Raw genomic sequence first — 21,814 nt, 5'->3', positions numbered from 1 at the left:
GGCTCCGTTAAGCGGCGGAGGGCGCGGAAGAGCGGCGGAAGGGGGGGGGCCCCTCTCCCGCCACCGATAACGGCAATCTCGCGGCGAATCCGCCGCGCAGACCGCCGTTATCGTTTACATGGCCACCCACTGTAAAGATGGATACCTCGGTTGTGGCAGAAGCTGCCGTTACCGAGATATCCAGCTTTAAAAACAGGACGTACATATACAGTGGGCGGTCGGTAAGTGGTTAAAGAAGGGTCTCTGCTATCATTTTGGTGATCTTTGGTTTGCATACAACTTCTGTCCTTCTATTCTCTCACCTCATTGAAGAAAACTTTTGATGTCTGACCCGTGAAGGCTTTCAGTGGCTTCTCCGAACTTTTCCAAGTCCTTCCAAAGAAATGGTGGTAAGGTAAATCGAACAGAGAAAGTCGGACCTGATACTGAGTGTCGGCATTTCCCTCTGAGGGTCCCTGTGAAGGAAAAAGAAACAAATCATTAGGATTGGACCTAATGGTTAATGGACCTAAGTTTAATGGTCAGGTGGCCTCCCTACTACCTATAAATCTAAAGGATAGATGCTGGCAGCACCCAAAAACATCCAATGCGGGTAAAGCTTTATTATTCTTGACAAGCAATACAAAGCACCGCCTGGGACTTCCTTCCAGATGGGGCTTTGTGTTGCTTGTTCAGGCTAATAAAGCTTCACTTGTGTTGGAGGTCTTTTTCTTTTGGATCCACTGGCAGTTTGGTGGGAGGACGAGACGCTGCTTGGTTTCGGCAACTGGTCAGCCCAAGTGGCGACCCAACATAAAGGACTTAGGAGTGGGCCGAGACAAGGGATAGGTCAGAAGGGTCGGCAGGGGGAAAAAGGGGATTGGGGGGGGGGGGAGATTTGTTCTAGTGGGGATGATTGGGGGGGTTTGTCCTAGGAGGGGGAATTTGAGCACAGGAAAGGGTGGGCAGGGCAGGTGGGAATTTGAGCACAGGAAAGGGTGGGCAGGGAGAGCACAGGTAGTGGTGGGCAGGGAGAGCACAGGTAGTGGTGGGCAGGGAGAGCACAGGTAGTGGTGGGCAGGGAGAGCACAGGTAGTGGTGGGCAGGGAGAGCCCTGGAAGGGGTGGGCAGGGAGAGCACAGGAAGGGGTGGGCAGGGAGAGCACAGGAAAGGGTGGGCAGGGAGAGCATAGGTAGTGGTGGGCAGGGAGAGCACAGGAAGGGGTGGGCAAGGAGAGCACAGGTAGTGGTGGGCAGGGAGAGCATAGGTAGTGGTGGGCAGGTAGAGCACAGGTAGTGGTGGGCAGGGAGAGCACAGGTAGTGGTGGGCAGGGAGAGCACAGGTAGTGGTGGGCAGGGAGAGCACAGGTAGTGGTGGGCAGGGAGAGCACAGGTAGTGGTGGGCAGGGAGTGCACAAGAAGGGGTGGGCAGGGAGAGCCCTGGAAGGGGTGGGCAGGGAGAGCCCTGGAAGGGGTGGGCAGGGAGAGCCCTGGAAGGGGTGGGCAGGGAGAGCCCTGGAAAGGGTGGGCAGGGAGAGCACAGGAAGGGGTGGGCAGGGAGAGCACAGGAAGGGGTGGGCAGGGAGAGCACAGCAAGGGGTGGGCAGGGAGAGCACAGCAAGGGGTGGGCAGGGAGAGCACAGGTAGTGGTGGGCAGGGAGAGCATAGGTAGTGGTGGGCAGGTAGAGCACAGGTAGTGGTGGGCAGGGAGAGCACAGGTAGTGGTGGGCAGGGAGAGCACAGGTAGTGGTGGGCAGGGAGAGCACAGGTAGTGGTGGGCAGGGAGAGCACAGGTAGTGGTGGGCAGGGAGAGCACAGGTAGTGGTGGGCAGGGAGTGCACAAGAAGGGGTGGGCAGGGAGAGCCCTGGAAGGGGTGGGCAGGGAGAGCCCTGGAAGGGGTGGGCAGGGAGAGCCCTGGAAGGGGTGGGCAGGGAGAGCCCTGGAAGGGGTGGGCAGGGAGAGCCCTGGAAGGGGTGGGCAGGGAGAGCCCTGGAAGGGGTGGGCAGGGAGAGCCCTGGAAAGGGTGGGCAGGGAGAGCACAGGAAGGGGTGGGCAGGGAGAGCACAGGAAGGGGTGGGCAGGGAGAGCCCTGGAAGGGGTGGGCAGGGAGAGCACAGCAAGGGGTGGGCAGGGAGAGCACAGCAAGGGGTGGGCAGGGAGAGCACGGGCTGCCGGTGTATCATCTGTGCCAACGCTATATCGGAGAGGACGCAGAATCTCCTGAATCTGAGAACACCCGACCCAGCAGAGTCCCGGGGTGGTGATGTTTCTGCAGACATCTGCAGAGTCCTGACATCCCCCGGCACAACCACCAGGCTGACATGGCGGCACCAACCCCCCCCCCCCCCCCCCCCGAATGAAGCACTGGCTTTCTCTGGTAATGAAATTGTTGACCTACATAGAAACTGCAGGAACGCCGGATACGTATTCCATTGTCAGCCGTCTTTTATTGTACAAATGACGTTTTTGAATAGTCAGGTCTGGATCTCCTACAGAAGGACAAGTGTACTTTACCAAACAGAAACACAAAAATATTTTATGTAAAAGACACTTCGGGGGGGGGGAGAGATTTACTACAACTGATGCACTCCGAATCTGGTGTAGCTGTGCATAGTAACCAATCAGCTTCTAACTTCTAACTTCCATTAAGTGTTAACAATAAAACTTGGAAGCCGATTGGTTACTATGCACAGTTGTACCAGATCCCCATCCTGGACTGAAATGGCTTCCTTTGATTTCACTGCACACTGTGAGCTCCTCACAATGCACATTAACCACTTCCAGACCTGCGCACGACGATGTACGTCCTGTTTTTAAAGATTGATATCTCGGTAACGGCAGCAGCTGCTGCCACAACCGAGGTATCCATCTTTAGTGTGCGCGGTCTGGTACACGATAACGGCGGTCTCCGCGGCGGATTCGCCGCGAGATCGCCGTTATCGGTGGCGGGAGAGGGCCCCCCCTCCCGCCGCTCTCCCGCGCCCTCTGCCGCTTACCGGAGCCGTCGGTAGCGGCGGAGGCGATCGGGACCGTTCGGCAGCTGAGCGGGGACGAGACTGAAGGAAAAATCTCCTTCGCCCATCCCCATAGCTCTGCTGGGCGGAAGTGACGTCAAAACGTCAGTCCCGCCCAGCCTCTTAAAGAGACAATTTTTTTTTTTGTCATTTGAAAAAATGACAGTTTCAAATTTTTTATTTTATTTTTTGCATTTTAGTCTAAATATGAGATGCGACGTCTTTTTGACCCCAGATCTCATATATAAGAGGACCTGTCATGCTTTTTTCTATTACGAGGGATGTTCACATTCAATGTAATAGGAATAAAAGTGATACATTTTTTTTTTCAGTGTAAAAAGTAATAAAATAAATAAAAATAAATAAGAAAACAAAAATTTTTTTTTTTTTAAAGCGCCCTGTCCCGACGAGCTCGTGCGCAGAAGCGAACGCATACGCGAGTAGCGCCCGCATATGAAAACGGTGTTCAAATCACACAAGTGAGGTATCGCCGCGATCGTTAGAGCGAGAGCAATAATTCTAGCCCTAGAGCTACTCTGTAGCTCAAAAAATGCAATCTCTAGAATTTTTTAAACATCGCCTATCGAGATTTTTAAGGGTAAAAGTTTGACGCCATGCCACAAGCGGGCGCAATTTTTAAGCGCGACATGTTGGGTATCATTTTACTCGGCGTAACATTATCTTTCACAATATATAAAAAAATTGGGCCAAATTTATTGTTGTCTTATTTTTTAATTCAAAAAAGTGAATTTTTTCCAAAAAAAGTGCGCTTGTAAGACCGCTGCGCAAATACGGTGTGACAAAAAGTATTGGAATGACCGCCATTTTATTCTCTAGGGTGTTAGAAAAATATATATATATATATATAATGTTTGGGAGTTTTAAGTAATTTTCTAGCAGAAAAAACTGTTTTAGTCTTGCAAACACCAAATCTGAAAAACACCTAAGGTCTGGAAGTGGTTAAAAGCTGCAGCAAGTCAGATAGAGCCCCGCCCCATTTCCTGGCTGGAGGACCTTAAAGGGGATGTAAAGGTGCACATTTTTTTCCTAAATATCTTCCTTTGCCTTAGTGCAGTCCTCCTTCACTTACCTCATCCTTCCATTTTTCTTTTAAATGTCCTTATTTCTTCTGAGAAACCCTCACTTCCTGTTCTCCTGTCTGTAACTCCACACAGTAATGCGAGGCTTTCTCCCTGGTGTGGAGTGTCGTGCTCGCCCCCTCCCTTGGACTACAGGAGAGTCAGGACACTCTCTACGTTGCAGATAAAGGAGACGTGTGTTAGTGGGCGTCCTGACTCTCCGGTAGTCCAAGGGAGGGGGGCGAGCACGACACTCCACACCAGGGAGAAAGCCTCCCATTACTGTGTGGAGTTACAGACAGAAGAACAGGAAGTGAGGATTTCTCAGAAGAAATAAGGACATTTAAAAGCAAAATGGAAGGATGAGGTAAGTGAAGGAGGACTGCACTAAGGTAAAGGAAGATATTTAGGGGGAAAAAATTGTACCTTTACAACCCCTTTAACCACTTAAGGACTGCCTCCTGCACATATACGTTGGCAGGATGGCACGGCTGGGCACAAGAACGTACCTGTACCCAGCTGTGGGTCACGGGCGCGCTCCCGCGACCCGGTTTGAAGCTCCGTGACCGTGGCCGCGGGCCCCGATCGCCGCTGGAGTCCCGTGATCGGTCCCCGGAGCTGAAGAACAGGGAGAGGTGTGTGTAAACACAGCTTCCCCGTTCTTCACTGTGGCGCTGTCATTGATCGTCTGTTCCCTGATATAGGGAAGCACGATCAATGACGTCTCACGTCCAAAAAAAAAAACAAAAAAAACGCAGAGGTGACCAAATACCACCAAAAGAAAGCTCCATTTGTGGGGAAAAAAAGACATCGATTTTGTTTGGGTAAAAAGTCGCATGATCGCGCAATTGTCAGTTAAAGCGACGCAGTGCTGAATCGCAAAAAAAGTGGCCCCGGTCATTTGGCAGCCAAATGGTCCGGGGCTGAAGTGGTTAAACAGGAAGGGGTGTGGCGTTGACAGGAAGGGGCGGATCATATTTAAATTAGGAGGTTGCACGAGTTTAGTCAGGCCTAAGGCAGCACAAAACCTAAATACCCCACTGGTGCCTCCTCATCAGCGCCCCTCAGTCAAGGAGAAAAATTACCTTTTTGCAAAATTTGGGTCTTATTTTTCAATTTGTTTAGCAACAAATAAAAACCCCAGTGGTGATTAAATACCACCAATAGAAAGCCCTATTTATGTAAAAAAAAAAAAATTATAAAAATGTCATATGTGTACAGTGTTGTATGACCGCGTAATTGTCATTCAAAGTGTGACAGCGCTGAAAGCTGAAAATTGTCCTGGGCAGGAAGGGGGTGACAGTGCCCGGTATGGAAGGGGTTAAGAACATAATCCACGCTCTGCTGTGAAAAGTCCTCCGGTGCAGATTTAGAACAATGGCCCAGATTCAGTAAGCAATTGCGCCTGCGTAACCATAGTTACGCAGCGCAATTGCTGACTTGCGCCGGCGTAACGAGTTCTCCTGATTCAGAGAACTCGTTACGCCGACTGCAGCCTAAAATCTGCGTGGCATAAGGCTCTTATGCCACGCATATCTTAGGCTGCATTCTAGCGATGACCGCTAGGGGGCGCTCCCATTGTGATCAGTGTATAGTATGCAAATTGCATACTAACACCGATTCACAACGTTGCGCGAGCCCTGCATATGCAAATTACGTAGTTTGCGTACGTCGGGTTTCGCGTAAGGTTGCACATCCTAATAGCAGGCGCAGCCAATGCTATAGGATACCCGTCGTTCCTGCGTTGCGACGTTCGAAATTTACATGATTTGCGTAAGTGACGCCATTCACGTTCACTTTGAAGCAAATGACGTCCTTGCGACGTCATTTGCTGCAATGCACGTCGGGAAAGTTTCCCGACGGAGCATGCGCTCTACGCTCGGCGCGGGAGCGCGCCTAATTTAAATGATTCCCGCCCCCTACGGGATCATTTACATTAGGTGCCCTTACGCAGGGCAAGTTTACACAGCGCCCCTGCAATTTACGGAGCTACTGCTGCGTGAATCGCGGTTAGCGCAGTAAATTTGCGGGGGCGCAGGGCAAAAACGCTGCCCTGTGCCTCCGTAAGAAAGGGGCAAATTCTACCTGAATCTGGGCCAATGAATTGCAAAAACATAAACTTCTGATGAATGATTAATCTGATGAAGTCGCAGAGGGAATCGCATCGCTCAGATCTTCCTCTCTGGTTGGTGCCATCCTCATTCGCTCGATCCGCTTTCACTAAAACAGGGATTAATATGAATTATTTACCCGCAAACCATTGTTCTCCACTTCAGCGTTTCTGTCCCCAGACATAACGCGCTGAATTACGGCGAGAGTCGTCGATGTCTGCCGATGGCAGAACGTCATGAAAAAAATATGAAAGCTGAAATAAATCGACTCATTAATTATAAATTAGCAAAAACAAAGTAAATGCGATTATTAGGCTGCTATAATATGTTCTGCACGTGTGGAAAAGGATTCCGTTCTTGTGCGCCGTTATCCCAGCGCTCCCCTCGGATATAGAGCGGCCTGGACAGACTGCGGCATCCTTCTCAGGGTCTGTAGGTACTGCTCTGTGTCACAGCCCCTCCCACATGAAAAATACTTAGTGGAGGTTCACCCGAAAAGTACATTTTTAACATTAGATTGAGGCTCATTTTGTGAAGGGGAATCGGGTAGTTTTTTTTAAATCGAAGCCGTACTTACCGTTTTAGAGAGCGATCTTCTCCGCCGCCTCCGGGTATGGGCTGCAGGACTGGGCGTTCCTATTTGATTGACAGGCTTCCGACGGTCGCATACATCGCGTCACGATTTTCCGAAAGTAGCCGAACGTCGGTGCGCAGGCGCCGTATAGAGCCGCACCAACGTTCGGCTTCTTTCGGCTACTCGTGACGCGATGTATGCGACCGTCGGAAGCCTGTCAATCAAATAGGAACGCCTAGTCCCGAAGACCATACCCGGAAGCGGCGGAGAAGATCGCTCTCTAAAACGGTAAGTACTGCTTCGATTTAAAAAAAAAAACTACCCGATTCCCCTTCACAAAATGAGCCTCCATCTAATCTTAAAAAAAATATTTCGGGTGAACTCCCGCTTTAAAAGGGTATGTAACCCCCCCCCCCCCCCCAACAATTAACTTCTCTTATTTGTTCCTTTTTGGTCTGCTCAACTCTTGAGCCCCGGTGCTGGGAGGCGGCTTTGAGGCTGACGGATTACTTCAACAATCAGCACAACATGCCCCCCCTTTCCATGTCTGTGACCCCCCCTATGCCGAGCTCCATAGTCTCATCTTCAGGCCTGGGGCAGCCAGGGAGGATGTCACTGGGAAGGGCGGAGTTTCCTTGTTCAAAGTGGTAATTTCCCAAGACTTGCGGAACTGGGTAGTGCCGAGCTTCCTTGTCCGAAGTGGTCATTTCCCAAGACTCCTGGCACTGGGTAGGGTGGAGCTTTCTGGTCCCAGGTGGTCATTTCCCAAGATTGCCGGAACTGGATAGGGCAGAGCTTCCTGGTCCGAAGTGTTCATTTCCCAAGACTTCCGACACTAGGTAGGGCGGAGCTTCCTGGTCCGAAGTGGTCATTTCCCAAGACTCCTGGCACTAGGTAGGGTGGAGCTTCCTGGTCTGGTGGAGCTTACTGGTCTGAAGTTGTCATTTCCCAAGACTGACGGCACTGGGTAGGGCAGAGCTTCCTGGTCCGAAGTGTTCATTTCCCAAGACTCCTGGCACTGGGTAGGGCGACGCTTCCTGGTTCAAAGTGGTCCTTTCCCAAGACTGCCAGCACTGGGTGGGGCGGAGCTTCCTGGTCCAAAGTGTTCATTTCCCAAGACTTCCGGCACTGGGTAGGGTGGAGCTTCCTGGTCCAAAATGGTAATTTCCCCAAGACTGCCAGCACTAGGTAGGGTGGAGTTTCTTGGTTGGACGGAGCTTACTGGTCCGAAGTGGAAATTTCCCAAGACTGCCAGCACTGGGTAGGGAGGAGCTCTGACAGCTACCACTGCTGTCGATCACCGTCAGTGAGCCAATGAGGAGAGAGAGGGGGGGCGTGGCTGATTAGCAGCTTTCGGTGTGAATGGAAACACATAGCAACAGAAAAAAATAAAATAATTCAAGGACAAGAGCCTCTTCCCCACAACCCTGGCCGGTGGTTGTGGGGGTCTGCGGGCAAGGGGCTTATCGGAATCTGGAAGCCCTCCAGATCCTGCTTTTTAATAACGAAGGGGCAGGTGCCACCCGGTGATTTCACCTGGTGAACCTGCCCCCTTGTGACATCATTGACTGAGAACATGCTGGGTCATTGACGTCACAAGGGGTGGTGTCACCGATATTCACTGGTTGTTAGGGACGCAGGGCTCTTAACGCTGCCTGAGCACAGCAGCCTTAACGTCCCCTGTCCCACAAAACTGGGGTAATGCATTGGGTAAGTTAGGCAGCCGCGAGGCCCCTGTGACTGCAAGGCCTTAGGTGACCGCCTAATTTGCCCAATTAAAAAGAGCCGCCTCTGCCGCTCCCCAAAAATTAGAACAAATGACAGCCCTTCATATATTCCTATATAATATCCACTAGAGGGCGTCTGATCCTGTGCGTTTGTGTTTGGGGCTGGCAACTCAATTCAGGACGTGATTGGGTAAAGAAGGGGTAGCGGCACAGTGATAGGCTCATCCACATATCAGTCAGCCTCATATCAGATGCCACATTAGAGTGCTGCCTCAGTGCCCATTAGTGCTGTCCATCAGTGCTGCCACAGTGCATCCTATCGGTGCCCATCAGCGCTGCCTATGAGTGTCCACCAGTGAAGGAGGAAAGTTACTTATTTAGAATGTTTTATAATAGAAAGAAAAGATGTATTTGTTTAATTTGCAAAAAAATAAAAACCCCAGGGGTGATTAAATACCACCAAAAGAAATCTCTAAAGAAAATTATAGAAATGTCGTATGGGTACAGTGTTGCAATTGTCATGCGGGGGACTTCCAGAAGAGCAGAAGGCATTGCACAAAGTAGATAGGTATTCCCTCTTTTTATAAAAATATACACTTTAGTATCACTTTAATCCTTTTACTATTACTCCACTTGTGTCTTTACACCCCTTTGCAGTGGCAGAACTACCACACTTGCATTCAGCCACTGTCGGGGGGCTCTGAGCTGACAGCATCTCTCTCATACAGCCCAGAGCCTGCACTGACAGTTCCCCCGCCCTCCTCCCGCTCACGAATGGGAGAGGAGAGAGCCAATCTGCTACTTTTCCTCCTGCCCCTCTCCTCCTGTGTGCACGCCTATGATATCTCCTCTGACTTGTAGCTCTACATCCTGAATACACGGTGTTATGATGGGAAATAAATCCTGTGAGCTCACCTGTGTATTTGGAATCCACTCCAGAGCCCCCAGGTAGATCTGATATGCGGCCGAGTCGCCGGCGCCGTGCTTCAATCTCTGGGGGTGTTGTGGAATCCCCCGACTTTCTGCGAAAACCTCTCCCCACTCCGACATCTTTCTTTTTTATTTTGTCAGAGAGCCTCCTAAAAAATTACAGAAAAATAATGTTTTTTTATGAGAAACTCGAATATTAACATTAAAAGAACGTCGGCTGCCCCATCCGGGGACAGAATATCCGGTGCTGATCTCCTTCAGTCTCTTTGCAGCCACTTCCTGCCCAGGGATGTGCAAATCATATCGCCCGACGCCCGGGACATGCAGTCCTTGGGTGCCGGGCAGGGTTTTTTATCAATTTTTTTATTTTTAGCGCTGCAGCCCCTTTTAGGCCCCATTCACACCTGGGCGTTTTGGGGATCGTGGCCGAATCGCGATTGCAAAACGCAGGTTCAGGTGCCATTATTTTCAATGGCGGCAAATCGAAGTGCATGACGCTTGTCACCCAAAATAAGCTCCTCCTCCTTTTGGGTGACGAGCTTCACGCAATGCGATTTGAAAAATATGCCCATAACGGGTGCCAACATTTGTAATGCATGTCTATGGCCAAAGAAAAAACTACAGCTACGGCTCCCAAGCACCATGAAAGCTGATTGGGGGGACGGGGGGGGGGGACACCCTCCCCCACAAAAAACAGCACACAGGACCAGAGCTGAGGCTGTGAATCACAGGCTGTGTGCTGGAGCTCCCTCCCCTGTCACCTTTTTATCTCTTGGTGTCAGGAAAACCTGTCAGAAGGGACTCATGCAGACAGCAGAGGAAGGAGGCAGCAGACAGAAATGACACTTAGTGCTCTGGACTGAGACAAGTACACACTATAGAGCAAAACACAAGGCCCGAAGGCCGAATCTGGCCCTCCAGGCCATTTCATCTGGCCCTCCAGGCCATTTCATCTGGCCCTCGCACCCTTTTTTTTAACCAGAACCTGCCAGAAGCCCTAAACCATTCACTCTGTTGCGCGCCCCTCAACCCTGCATGCTGTACACAACGGACCCCTGAACGCTGCACTCTGTACGCAATGCACCCCTCAACCCTGCAAGCTGTACACAACGCACCCCTCAACCCTACAAGCTATACACAACGCACCCCCTTAACTTTGCATTTTGTAAATTGGGCACCCCTTAACTCTGCACTCTGTACATAGCGCACCCCTGATCTCTGCACACTGTACGGGTCGCACCCCTGAACTCTGCACCCTGTACGGGTCAGCACCCCTGAACTCTGCACCCTGTACAGGTCGCACCCCTGAACTCTGCACCCTGTACAGGTCGCACCCCTGAACTCTGCACCCTGTACAGGTCGCACTCCTGAACTCTGCACCCTGTACAGGTCGCACTCCTGAACTCTGCACCCTGTACAGGTCGCACCCCTGAACTCTGCATCCTGTACGGATCACAACCCTGAACTCTGCATCCTGTACGGATCACAACCCTGAACTCTGCACCCTGTACGGATCACAACCCTGAACTCTGCACCCTGTACGGATCACAACCCTGAACTCTGCACCCTGTACGGATCACAACCCTGAACTCTGCACCCTGTACGGATCACAACCCTGAACTCTGCACGCTGTACGGATCACAACCCTGAACTCTGCACGCTGTACGGATCGCGCCCCTGAACTCTGCACCCTGTACGGATCGCGACCCTGAACTCTGCACCCTGTACGGATCGCGACCCTGAACTCTGCACCCTGTACGGATCGCAACCCTGAACTCTGCACCCTGTACGGATCGCACCCCTGAACTCTGCACGGATCACACCCCTGAACGCTGCACCCTGTACGGATCGCACCCCTGAACTCTGCACCCTGTACGGATCGCACCCCTGAACGGATCCCATCCCTGAACTCTGCACCCTGTACGGATCGCGACCCTGAACTCTGCACCCTGTACGGATCGCACCCCTGAACTCTGCACGGATCACACCCCTGAACGCTGCACCCTGTACGGATCGCACCCCTGAACTCTGCACCCTGTACGGATCGCACCCCTGAACTCTGCACCCTGTACGGATCCCATCCCTGAACTCTGCACCCTGTACGGATCCCACCCCTAAACTCTGCACTCTGTACGGATCCCACCCCTGAACTCTGCACCCTGTACGGATCCCACCCCTAAACTCTGCACCCTGTACGGATCCCACCCCTAAACTCTGCACCCTGTACGGATCCCACCCCTGAACTCTGCACCCTGTACGGATCCCACCCCTGAACTCTGCACCCTGTACGGATCCCACCCCTGAACTCTGCACCCTGTACGGATCCCACCCCTGAACTCTGCACCCTGTACGGATCCCACCCCTGAACTCTGCACCCTGTACGGATCCCACCCCTGAACTCTGCACCCTGTACGGATCCCGCCCCTGAACTCTGCACCCTGTACGGATCCCGCCCCTGAACTCTGCACCCTGTACGGATCGCGCCCCTGAACTCTGCACCCTGTACGGATCCCACCCCTGAACTCTGCACCCTGTACGGATCCCACCCCTGAACTCTGCACCCTGTACGGATCCCACCCCTGAACTCTGCACCCTGTACGGATCGCACCCCTGAACTCTGCACCCTGTACGGATCGCACCCCTGAACTCTGCACCCTGTACGGATCCCACCCCTGAACTCTGCACCCTGTACGGATCCCACCCCTGAACTCTGCACCCTGTACGGATCCCACCCCTGAACTCTGCACCCTGTACGGATCCCACCCCTGAACTCTGCACGGATCACACCCCTGAACTCTGCACCCTGCACGGATCGCACCCCTGAACTCTGCACCCTGTACGGATCGCACCCCTGAACTCTGCACCCTGTACGGGTCGCACCCCTGAACTCTGCACCCTGTACGGGTCGCACCCCTGAACTCTGCACCCTGTACGGGTCGCACCCCTGAACTCTGCACCCTGTACGGGTCGCACCCCTGAACTCTGGTGTGGGGACTGGGAGTGGTTGAGCTCCTGCACCTATTCTCAGAAAAAATAAAAAGCTGTGGATAAATTTATATAATCTTACAGATACCATTGAGGGCAACCATAACGCTGATGTGGCCCACAATGAATATGGATATGCTTTGTTCATATTTCATGTCTGAGGTTTACAACCACCACAAATAATAAATAAAAAAATGGCTGCACAATTACTTTGAGAACCAATACACTTCTCTAGTTCAGCTCACTAGTGTTCATTGGTTCAGCCAGAACCGTCCTGCCGATGTGTAAGCCGAGGCGACACTTTGAAGTCAGTGAATCCAATCTATACGAGACGAGCGACTGTCCTCTAATCCCATCGCGTCCGGACATACGCGACACCATAATTACAATTCCTAATTCTCCATCGCCATGTACAAAGCCTCGTCCTGTACCAATGTGGCCATTGTTTACATTGATGACATCAATAAATCCCCTAATCCCCCCCGGAATGGATTAGGGAACAGTTGGCGGCTCTGGAGATCGTGATTCTCAGGGTAGGAATGACCCCGACGGGTTCACCAAAGTGACCAGCTGGCGGAGAACGGCCCACCGATCGGATTTCTCCAATTAAAGCCGAACTAAAGCTGTCATTAAAAAATAAAAATTGTGATCAGGTATTTATAGCATCAGAGACTCTGGGAGTCCCTTCCCCCGCCTGCTAGAAGGTTCTATGAATCGGATGCGGGCGGCCGCACGTGCGCGGCAGGGATGAGCCGATCTGCTAGGGCTGTTTTGTAAACTTGGGGTTTACCGAGAGACATACATTGAGACACGCCGAGACACACCAAGAGACACACTGAGAGACACCGAGAGACACACCGAGACTAGGGTCCGAGACACACCGAGAGACCCCAAGACACACCGAGACTAGGGTCCGAGACACACTGAGACTAGGGTACGAGACACACCGAGACACATACATTGAGACACACAGAGACTAGGGTCCGAGACACACCGAGAGACCACAAGACACACCGAGAGACCACAAGACACACCGAGAGATACACTGAGAAACACCAAGAGACACACCGAGACACATACATTGAGACACACCGAGAGACCCCAAGACACACCGAGACTAGGGTCTGAGACACACCAAGAGACACACAGAGACTAGGGTCCGAGACACACCGAGACTAGGGTCCAAGACACACCGAGAGACACACAGAGACTAGGGTCCGAGACACACACATTGAGACACACCGAGACTAGGGTCCAAGACACACTGAGAGACACACAGAGACTAGGGTCCGAGACACACCGAGAGACCCCAAGACACACCGAGAGACACACAGAGACTAGGGTCCGAGACACACCGAGAAACCACAAGACACACCGAGAGATACACTGAGAAACACCAAGAGACACACCGAGACACATACATTGAGATACACCGAGACACACACCGAGACTAGGGTCCAAGACACACCGAGACACATACATTGAGATACACCGAGACACACACCGAGACTAGGGTCCAAGACACACCGAGACACATACATTGAGATACACCGAGACACACACCGAGACTAGGGTCCAAGACACACCGAGACACATACATTGAGACACACCGAGACACACACCGAGACTAGGGTCCAAGACACACCGAGAGACACCAAGAGATATACATTAAGACACACCGCGACACATACATTGAGACACACCGAGACTAGGGTCCGAGACATACGAGAGACACATTGAGACACACCAAGAGACACATTGAGACACACCACACTGAAGTCTATGGGAAAGGGGGTGAACCTTGTTATTTAACCAGAAGGTTTTACCCCCCTTATGACCAGAGCCTTTTTTTTTTTTGCTATTTAGCACTGCACTACTTTAACTGGTAATTGCACGGTTGTATAACACTGTACCCAAATGGAGCTTTCTTTTGGTGGGAGCGCCCGCCGCAAGCTCCGTGACCAAGCCTGCCGCAAGCTCTGTGACCGCGCCCGCGGGACCCACGGACTCGGTGTCCCACGATCGTGTCACAGAGCGGCAGAACGGGGAGATGCCTATGTGAACAAGGCATTTCCCTGTTCTGTCTAGTGACATGACAACAATCTACTGTTCCCTGTGATCGGGAGCAGTGATCGCTGTCTTGTCACACAGCCCATCCCCCACACAGTTAGAAACACTCCCTAGGTCACACTTAACTAGGGTGACCAGACATCCCCAGTTTCAGGGGACAGTCCCATGATTGAGGACACTGTCCCCAGACCAAGTCTGTCCCTGATTTTGTCCCCAGATTGGATTTAATAGGGGGCAGGGGCAATTTCAAGGATAATCAGCGCAGAATTAAAATAAAAAAAATTAGAATTACACCCCCCCCCGCTCCATCGTGCCTACTAGCATAGGGGGGTTGTATTTTTCCCATTCTCTGTGCCCCTTTCTGATGATCATGTGCTGGTCGGAGCGGAGGGAATATTTCTTCAGTTTCGGGCGCATGCCCATTCAGCTTCGCTCGCACGTTCTTCTGCCTTGGCTCAAATCCTGGCCAGCCACCTGCCTATCTCCTTGCCTTCCCTGGCGGAGTGATCTTGAGAGGCTGTGAGGCGGGCGGCGACGGGCAGAGTCACTGATTGTTGCCATTACTAGTAAAGAAAAAATATGTCCCCGGATTTCATTTAAAAAAACCTTACACTTAACCCCTTCCTCGCACCCTAGTGTTTAACCCCTTCACTGCCAGTGTCATTTACACAGTAATCAGTTTATTTTTATAGCACTGATCGCTGTATAAATGACAATGGCCCGGATTCAAAGAGATCTGCGCTCTATTTGCGGAGGCGCAGGGCAACGATTTTGCCCTGCGCCCCCGCAAATATTTTGCGCTGCCCTCGATTCACGGAGCAGTAGCTCCGTAAATTGCAAGGGCGCGCCGGCAAAATTGGCTACAACTCAAACACAGAGATGCTCCCCTAAGAAGTCTTCATTAGTCTCCCCCATCAGAGCCCCCACAGCAGGTGTCCTCCATCAGAGCCCCCACAGCAGGTGTCCTCCATCAGAGCCCCCACAGCAGGTGTCCTCCATCAGAGCCCACCACAGCAGGTGTCCCCCATCAGAGCCCCCACAGCAGGTGTCCTCCATCAGAGCCCACCACAGCAGGTGTCCCCCATCAGAGCCCACCACAGCAGGTGTCCCCCATCAGAGCCCCCCCACAGCAGGTGTCCTCCATTAGAGCCCCCCCACAGCAGGTGTCCCCCATCAGAGCCCCACAGCAGGTGTCCTCCATCAGAGCCCCCCCACAGCAGGTGTCTCCATCAGAGCCCCCCCACAGCAGGTGTCCTCCATCAGAGCCCCCCCACAGCAGGTGTCCTCCATCAGAGCCTCCCCACAGCAGGTGTCCTCCATCAGAGCCCCCCCACAGCAGGTGTCCCCCATCAGAGCCCCCCCACAGCAGGTGTCCCCCATCAGAGCCCCCCCACATCAGGTGTCCCCATCAGAGCCCCCCACATCAGGTGTCCCCCATCAGAGCCCCCCCACATCAGGTGTCCCCATCAGAGCCCCCCACATCAGGTGTCCCCATAGATCAGTACTTGTCCAATAGATCCATGTAGCTCGGGCGCGCTGGGAGCAGAAGCACATTACAGGGGGCGGGGCATACGTGGCATATTTGATCACTTGAAGGGTGGCACTCGGAGACCATTTCTGGGAGTGCACGGGATGATTGGCAGCAGCTCCGGCCAATCCAGAAGCCTCTCATCACACCGCCTATGGGAAAAGAGCCGACACACGCAGAGGGGGTGGGGCAGACAGGCATACCGGACAGAATTAATTGGTAGAGCCTAGTGCCGGAACGTGTTCCAGTACTAGGCTCCGCTGTGGTACCCAACCCGGATTCCGGGGACAGTGGGAGGTATGCGCTCTTGTCAGTTGCCAGCGGAGAGAGCAAGCGGGATGGGGAACCGCAGAACCCGCTACATGCGCTCCGCCTATGGACACAGACAAGGAGGGAGGGGAGCACTTTGGAGCTTCAGCGGCCCCACCTCTGCGGCGCCTGGGTGCGGAGCACCCCGCCTAGGATCGGCCCTGAGTGCACACATAACAGATCTGATCCTGGATGTTCTGTAGGTAAAGCATTTTCCATCTGAAAAAATTTGAACAAATATCATGTAGAAGCGGAACCTTTGATGTTTAAGTGACCGCGAGCAAAACAATTCAAACAGAACAGCTGAATAGGCAAATGGTGGAGAATGCGGGGCAACGAGAGAACAATGCAGAGTGAAAACCTCGGCCTCAGGGAGAGCTTTTTTTTCCCAGTGTCCACAAACAGCGGCTCCGCTCAGGTATTGTATCTGATCTGCCATCACTGCAAACGCCTTAAAAGGGGTTGTAAAGGTTCTTTTTTTTTTTTTTTTTTTTCAAATAACAAACATGTTATACTTACCTCCACTGTGCAGCTCGTTTTGCACAGAGTGGCCCAGAGCCTCGTCTTCTGGGGTCCGTCTGCGGCTGTCTAGGCTCCTCCCCGCAAGAGCTTACCCCCTTCTGGGAAGCGCTCTCTCAAGGGGGTTAGCTTGCGGGCGCGCTCCCGTGTGATACAGTGGCGGCCATAACTTGGCCCCACCCGGCGTCATTGATTAGCTGGACAGCAGCGGGAGCTAATGTCAGAAATACTGCAGCTGCTGACTTTTAATATATGGACACTTACCTGTCCTGGGCGCCCGCGATGTCAGCAACCGAAGCCCATCTGTCCCTCAACTCTCGGGTGGAGGCGCCGCCATCTTTGGTAAGGGAATCAGGAAGCAAAGCCTTACATGCGCGAATCCCACTGGTCCATGCTGTCTTCTGGGACATGTGTGTCTCCCAGAAAACAGTGGGGGGGGGCGGATGTGGGAGCAAATATCTGGCTTACACAGGTCCCCCTGAAAAGAGGGGGGGGGGGATTCCCAAAAGCAGAAGTTCCATTTTGGGGTGGAACTCTGCTTTAATGTACATATATAATCATTAAAACTTCATATTGTTAACATGGTAAAGCAATTACAAAAGTCAATTCAGCTTTTTAAAACATTAAAATAATCTCTAGTGATCCTGCCACAAAGGTCCCTGTTCACACACTTCCTGTTAAGGGTGACAACACACTGTCCCTATCTCCAAACTGTTCTCCTGCGTTGTCACCCTGTCACAGAGACTACAAAAGGACACAGACATGGACCACTCTAGTCACCAACTGGAAACAGGGGTGCATCAAATGGAAACCAAAAATGAAGGATGCAGTAGGCCGAAAATGACAGTTTTTTAAAAAAATATTTATATATACACACACAATTGTATTATAATCAAACTTTTTAATTAATATCATCAATTTAAAATTAATATGAATTAATTGTTGGTCATTATTAGCACCTTTAGGGCAAGAAATATCAAGAAAAATGCAGTCTGCAGTCTCTAACCATCTCTTGTATCCTGTCCCCAGCCTCTAACCATCTCCTGTATCCTGTCCCCAGCCTCTAACCATCTCTTGTATCCTGTCCTCAGCCTCTAACCATCTCTTGTATCCTGTCCCCAGCCTCTAACCATCTCTTGTATCATGTCCTCAGTCTCTAACCATCTCTTGTATCCTGTCCTCAGTCTCTAACCATCTCTTGTATCATGTCCTCAGCCTCTAACCATCTCTTGTATCATGTCCTCAGTCTCTAACCATTTCTTGTATCCTGTCCACAGCCTCTAACCATCTCTTGTATCCTGTCCTCAGTCTCTAACCATCTCTTGTATCATGTCCTCAGCCTCTAACCATTTCTTGTATCCTGTCCTCAGCCTCTAACCATCTCTTGTATCATGTCCACAGCCTCTAACCATCTCTTGTATCATGTCCCCAGCCTCTAACCATCTCTTGTATCCTGTCCCCAGCCTCTCACCATCTCTTGTATCATGTCCACAGCCTCTAACCATCTCTTGTATCCTGTCCCCAGCCTCTAACCATCTCTTGTATCATGTCCACAGCCTCTAACCATCTCTTGTATCATGTCCACAGCCTCTAACCATCTCTTGTATCCTGTCCACAGCCTCTAACCATCTCTTGTATCATGTCCTCAGCCTCTAACCATCTCTTGTATCCTGTCCCCAGCCTCTAACCATCTCTTGTATCCTGTCCCCAGCCTCTAACCATCTCTTGTATCCTGTCCCCAGCCTCTAACCATCTCTTGTATCATGTCCTCAGCCTCTAACCATCTCTTGTATCATGTCCTCAGCCTCTAACCATCTCCTGTATCATGTCCTCAGCCTCTAACCATCTCTTGTATCATGTCCTCAGCCTCTAACCATCTCCTGTATCATGTCCTCAGCCTCTAACCATCTCTTGTATCATGTCCTCAGCCTCTCACCATCTCTTGTATCATGTCCTCAGCCTCTCACCATCTCTTGTATCCTGTCCTCGGCCTCTAACCATCTGTTGTATCATGTCCACAGCCTCTAACCATATCTTGTATCCTGTCCCCAGCCTCTAACCATCTCTTGTATCATGTCCTCAGCCTCTAACCATCTCTTGTATCATGTCCACAGCCTCTAACCATCTCTTGTATCATGTCCTCAGCCTCTAACCATCTCTTGTATCATGTCCTCAGTCTCTAACCATCTCTTGTATCATGTCCTCAGTCTCTAACCATCCCTTGTATCATGTCCTCAGCCTCTCACCATCTCTTGTATCCTGTCCTCAGTCTCTCACCATCTCTTGTATCATGTCCTCAGCCTCTAACCATCTCTTGTATCCTGTCCTCAGCCTCTAACCATCTGTTGTATCATGTCCACAGCCTCTAACCATCTGTTGTATCATGTCCACAGCCTCTAACCATATCTTGTATCATGTCCTCAGCCTCTAACCATCTCCTGTATCATGTCCTCAGCCTCTAACCATCTCTTGTATCATGTCCTCAGCCTCTAACCATCTCCTGTATCATGTCCTCAGCCTCTAACCATCTGTTGTATCATGTCCACAGCCTCTAACCATATCTTGTATCATGTCCACAGCCTCTAACCATATCTTGTATCCTGTCCTCAGCCTCTAACCATCTCCTGTATCATGTCCTCAGCCTCTCACCATCTCTTGTATCCTGTCCCCAGCCTCTAACCATCTCTTGTATCCTGTCCTCAGCCTCTAACCATTTCTTGTATCATGTTTTCAGCCTCTAACCATCTCTTGTATCATGTCCTCAGCCTCTAACCATCTCTTGTATCATGTCCTCAGTCTCTAACCATCTCTTGTATCATGTCCTCAGCCTCTAACCATCTCTTGTATCATGTGCTCAGCCTCTAACCATCTCTTGTATCATGTCCTCAGTCTCTAACCATTTCTTGTATCCTGTCCACAGCCTCTAACCATCTCTTGTATCCTGTCCTCAGTCTCTAACCATCTCTTGTATCATGTCCTCAGTCTCTAACCATCTCTTGTATCATGTCCCCAGCCTCTAACCATTTATTGTATCCTGTCCTCAGCCTCTAACCATCTCTTGTATCATGTCCACAGCCTCTAACCATCTCTTGTATCATGTCCCCAGCCTCTAACCATCTCTTGTATCCTGTCCCCAGCCTCTCACCATCTCTTGTATCATGTCCACAGCCTCTAACCATCTCTTGTATCCTGTCCCCAGCCTCTAACCATCTCTTGTATCATGTCCACAGCCTCTAACCATCTCTTGTATCATGTCCACAGCCTCTAACCATCTCTTGTATCATGTCCACAGCCTCTAACCATCTCTTGTATCCTGTCCACAGCCTCTAACCATCTCTTGTATCATGTCCTCAGCCTCTAACCATCTCTTGTATCCTGTCCCCAGCCTCTAACCATCTCTTGTATCATGTCCACAGCCTCTAACCATCTCTTGTATCATGTCCACAGCCTCTAACCATCTCTTGTATCATGTCCACAGCCTCTAACCATCTCTTGTATCCTGTCCACAGCCTCTAACCATCTCTTGTATCATGTCCCCAGCCTCTAACCATCTCTTGTATCATGTCCACAGCCTCTAACCATCTCTTGTATCATGTCCTCAGCCTCTAACCATCTCTTGTATCATGTCCACAGCCTCTAACCATCTCTTGTATCATGTCCTCAGCCTCTAACCATCTCTTGTATCCTGTCCTCAGCCTCTAACCATCTCTTGTATCATGTCCTCAGTCTCTAACCATCCCTTGTATCATGTCCCCAGCCTCGAACCATCCCTTGTATCATGTCCCCAGTCTCTAACCATCTCTTGTATCATGTCCCCAGTCTCTAACCCTCTCCCCCTGACCCTTTTTCGGCTCCATGATCGGCACTTTTTTTTTTCTTTTTGCCCCGCCCCATTTTCGGACGACATTTCGGTGCACCACTACCTGAAAACCCTCCTTGAGAAATGTCATGTAGACAGGAAGTGCTTGCAAACAGGATAGAGAAGACCAGAAGCCCTGAAATGCAAAACAAAGGATGAAGAAAAATAAATAAGATTTTATGTTTAAAAATCGATTTTTATGATACACAATTCACTGAGCAAACAGAACGTCCAACTGGCTGAGGTTTGCATTTTCTTTAACATCTCCATTGATTTCCTACAGCATGAGAGGAATATCGAAAATCAAACTGGACATCCATCTCCATGTCTCAGCATTTCCCACCTCCGGTCCTCAGGGACTAACAGGTCATGTTTCCCGGATTCCTTGGGATCTGTAATGATTGGATACAGTATTAGGGGCCCTTTCACACGTTCGGACCGTATGTCCGCGTTTTCATCCGTCCGTTTGCGGATGAAAACGGGACATACATGGGTCCCTATGTGATTGCGGGTGTCAGCGGATAAACATCCGCTGACACCCGTAATTTGTCCGCCTCCGCAAAGATCCGCAATTGCGGACGGAAGAAAATCCTATTTTTCTTGCGTCTGCCGGATCGGATGAACACGGACATACCGTGTTCGTCCGATCCCCCCATAGGGGAGAGCGGAGGAAACACAGGGCGGTCCCTGCACAGTGTGCGGGGACCGCCCTGTCAGCTGCCAGCTCAGCAGGGATTTTACGGAGGATCCCCGCTGAGCTTTGCGGACACACGGAGCGGATCATTACTGAAAAGGGCCCTTAGGGGGCCTTATGCCGCGTACACACCATCACTTTTTGTGTTAAAAAAAAAAAAACGACATTTTTAAAAACGTCATTTAAAATGACCGTGTGTGGGGGAAAACAACGTTTTATGTCTTCTGAAAAACGACACAAAAAAAAAAAAAATTCGAACATGCTTCAATTTTTTGTGTCGTTTTTCAAAACGTCGTTTTTTTGTGTCATTTAACCACTTAAGCCCCGGACCAAAATGCTGCCTAAAGACCCAAGGGGTTTTTACAGTTCGGGACTGCGTCGCTTTAACAGACAATTGCGCGGTCGTGCGACGTGGCTCCCAAACAAAATTGGCGTC

The 21,814-nt window shown here is 51.0% G+C and overlaps 1 protein-coding gene across 1 annotated transcript in view; it reads right to left on the bottom strand.

The window, feature by feature from the left end:
• The window catches only part of NPHP4 (nephrocystin 4), a 268,250-nt gene that overhangs the window by 240,812 nt on the left and 5,624 nt on the right, over window positions 1-21,814 (bottom strand). The window contains exons 2-3 of the mRNA XM_040326547.1: window positions 9,400-9,563; window positions 303-455 (exon numbers count right to left, since the gene is read on the bottom strand). Of these exons, the coding sequence (XP_040182481.1) occupies window positions 303-455; window positions 9,400-9,534 (288 nt within the window). The 5' untranslated portion in view covers window positions 9,535-9,563. The remainder of the gene's footprint in view (window positions 1-302; window positions 456-9,399; window positions 9,564-21,814) is intronic.

The sequence above is a fragment of the Rana temporaria genome, chromosome 10 (assembly GCF_905171775.1).
Source record: "Rana temporaria chromosome 10, aRanTem1.1, whole genome shotgun sequence".
NCBI classification, from domain to species: domain Eukaryota; kingdom Metazoa; phylum Chordata; class Amphibia; order Anura; family Ranidae; genus Rana; species Rana temporaria.
This window is presented reverse-complemented; position numbering and strand designations above follow the sequence as displayed.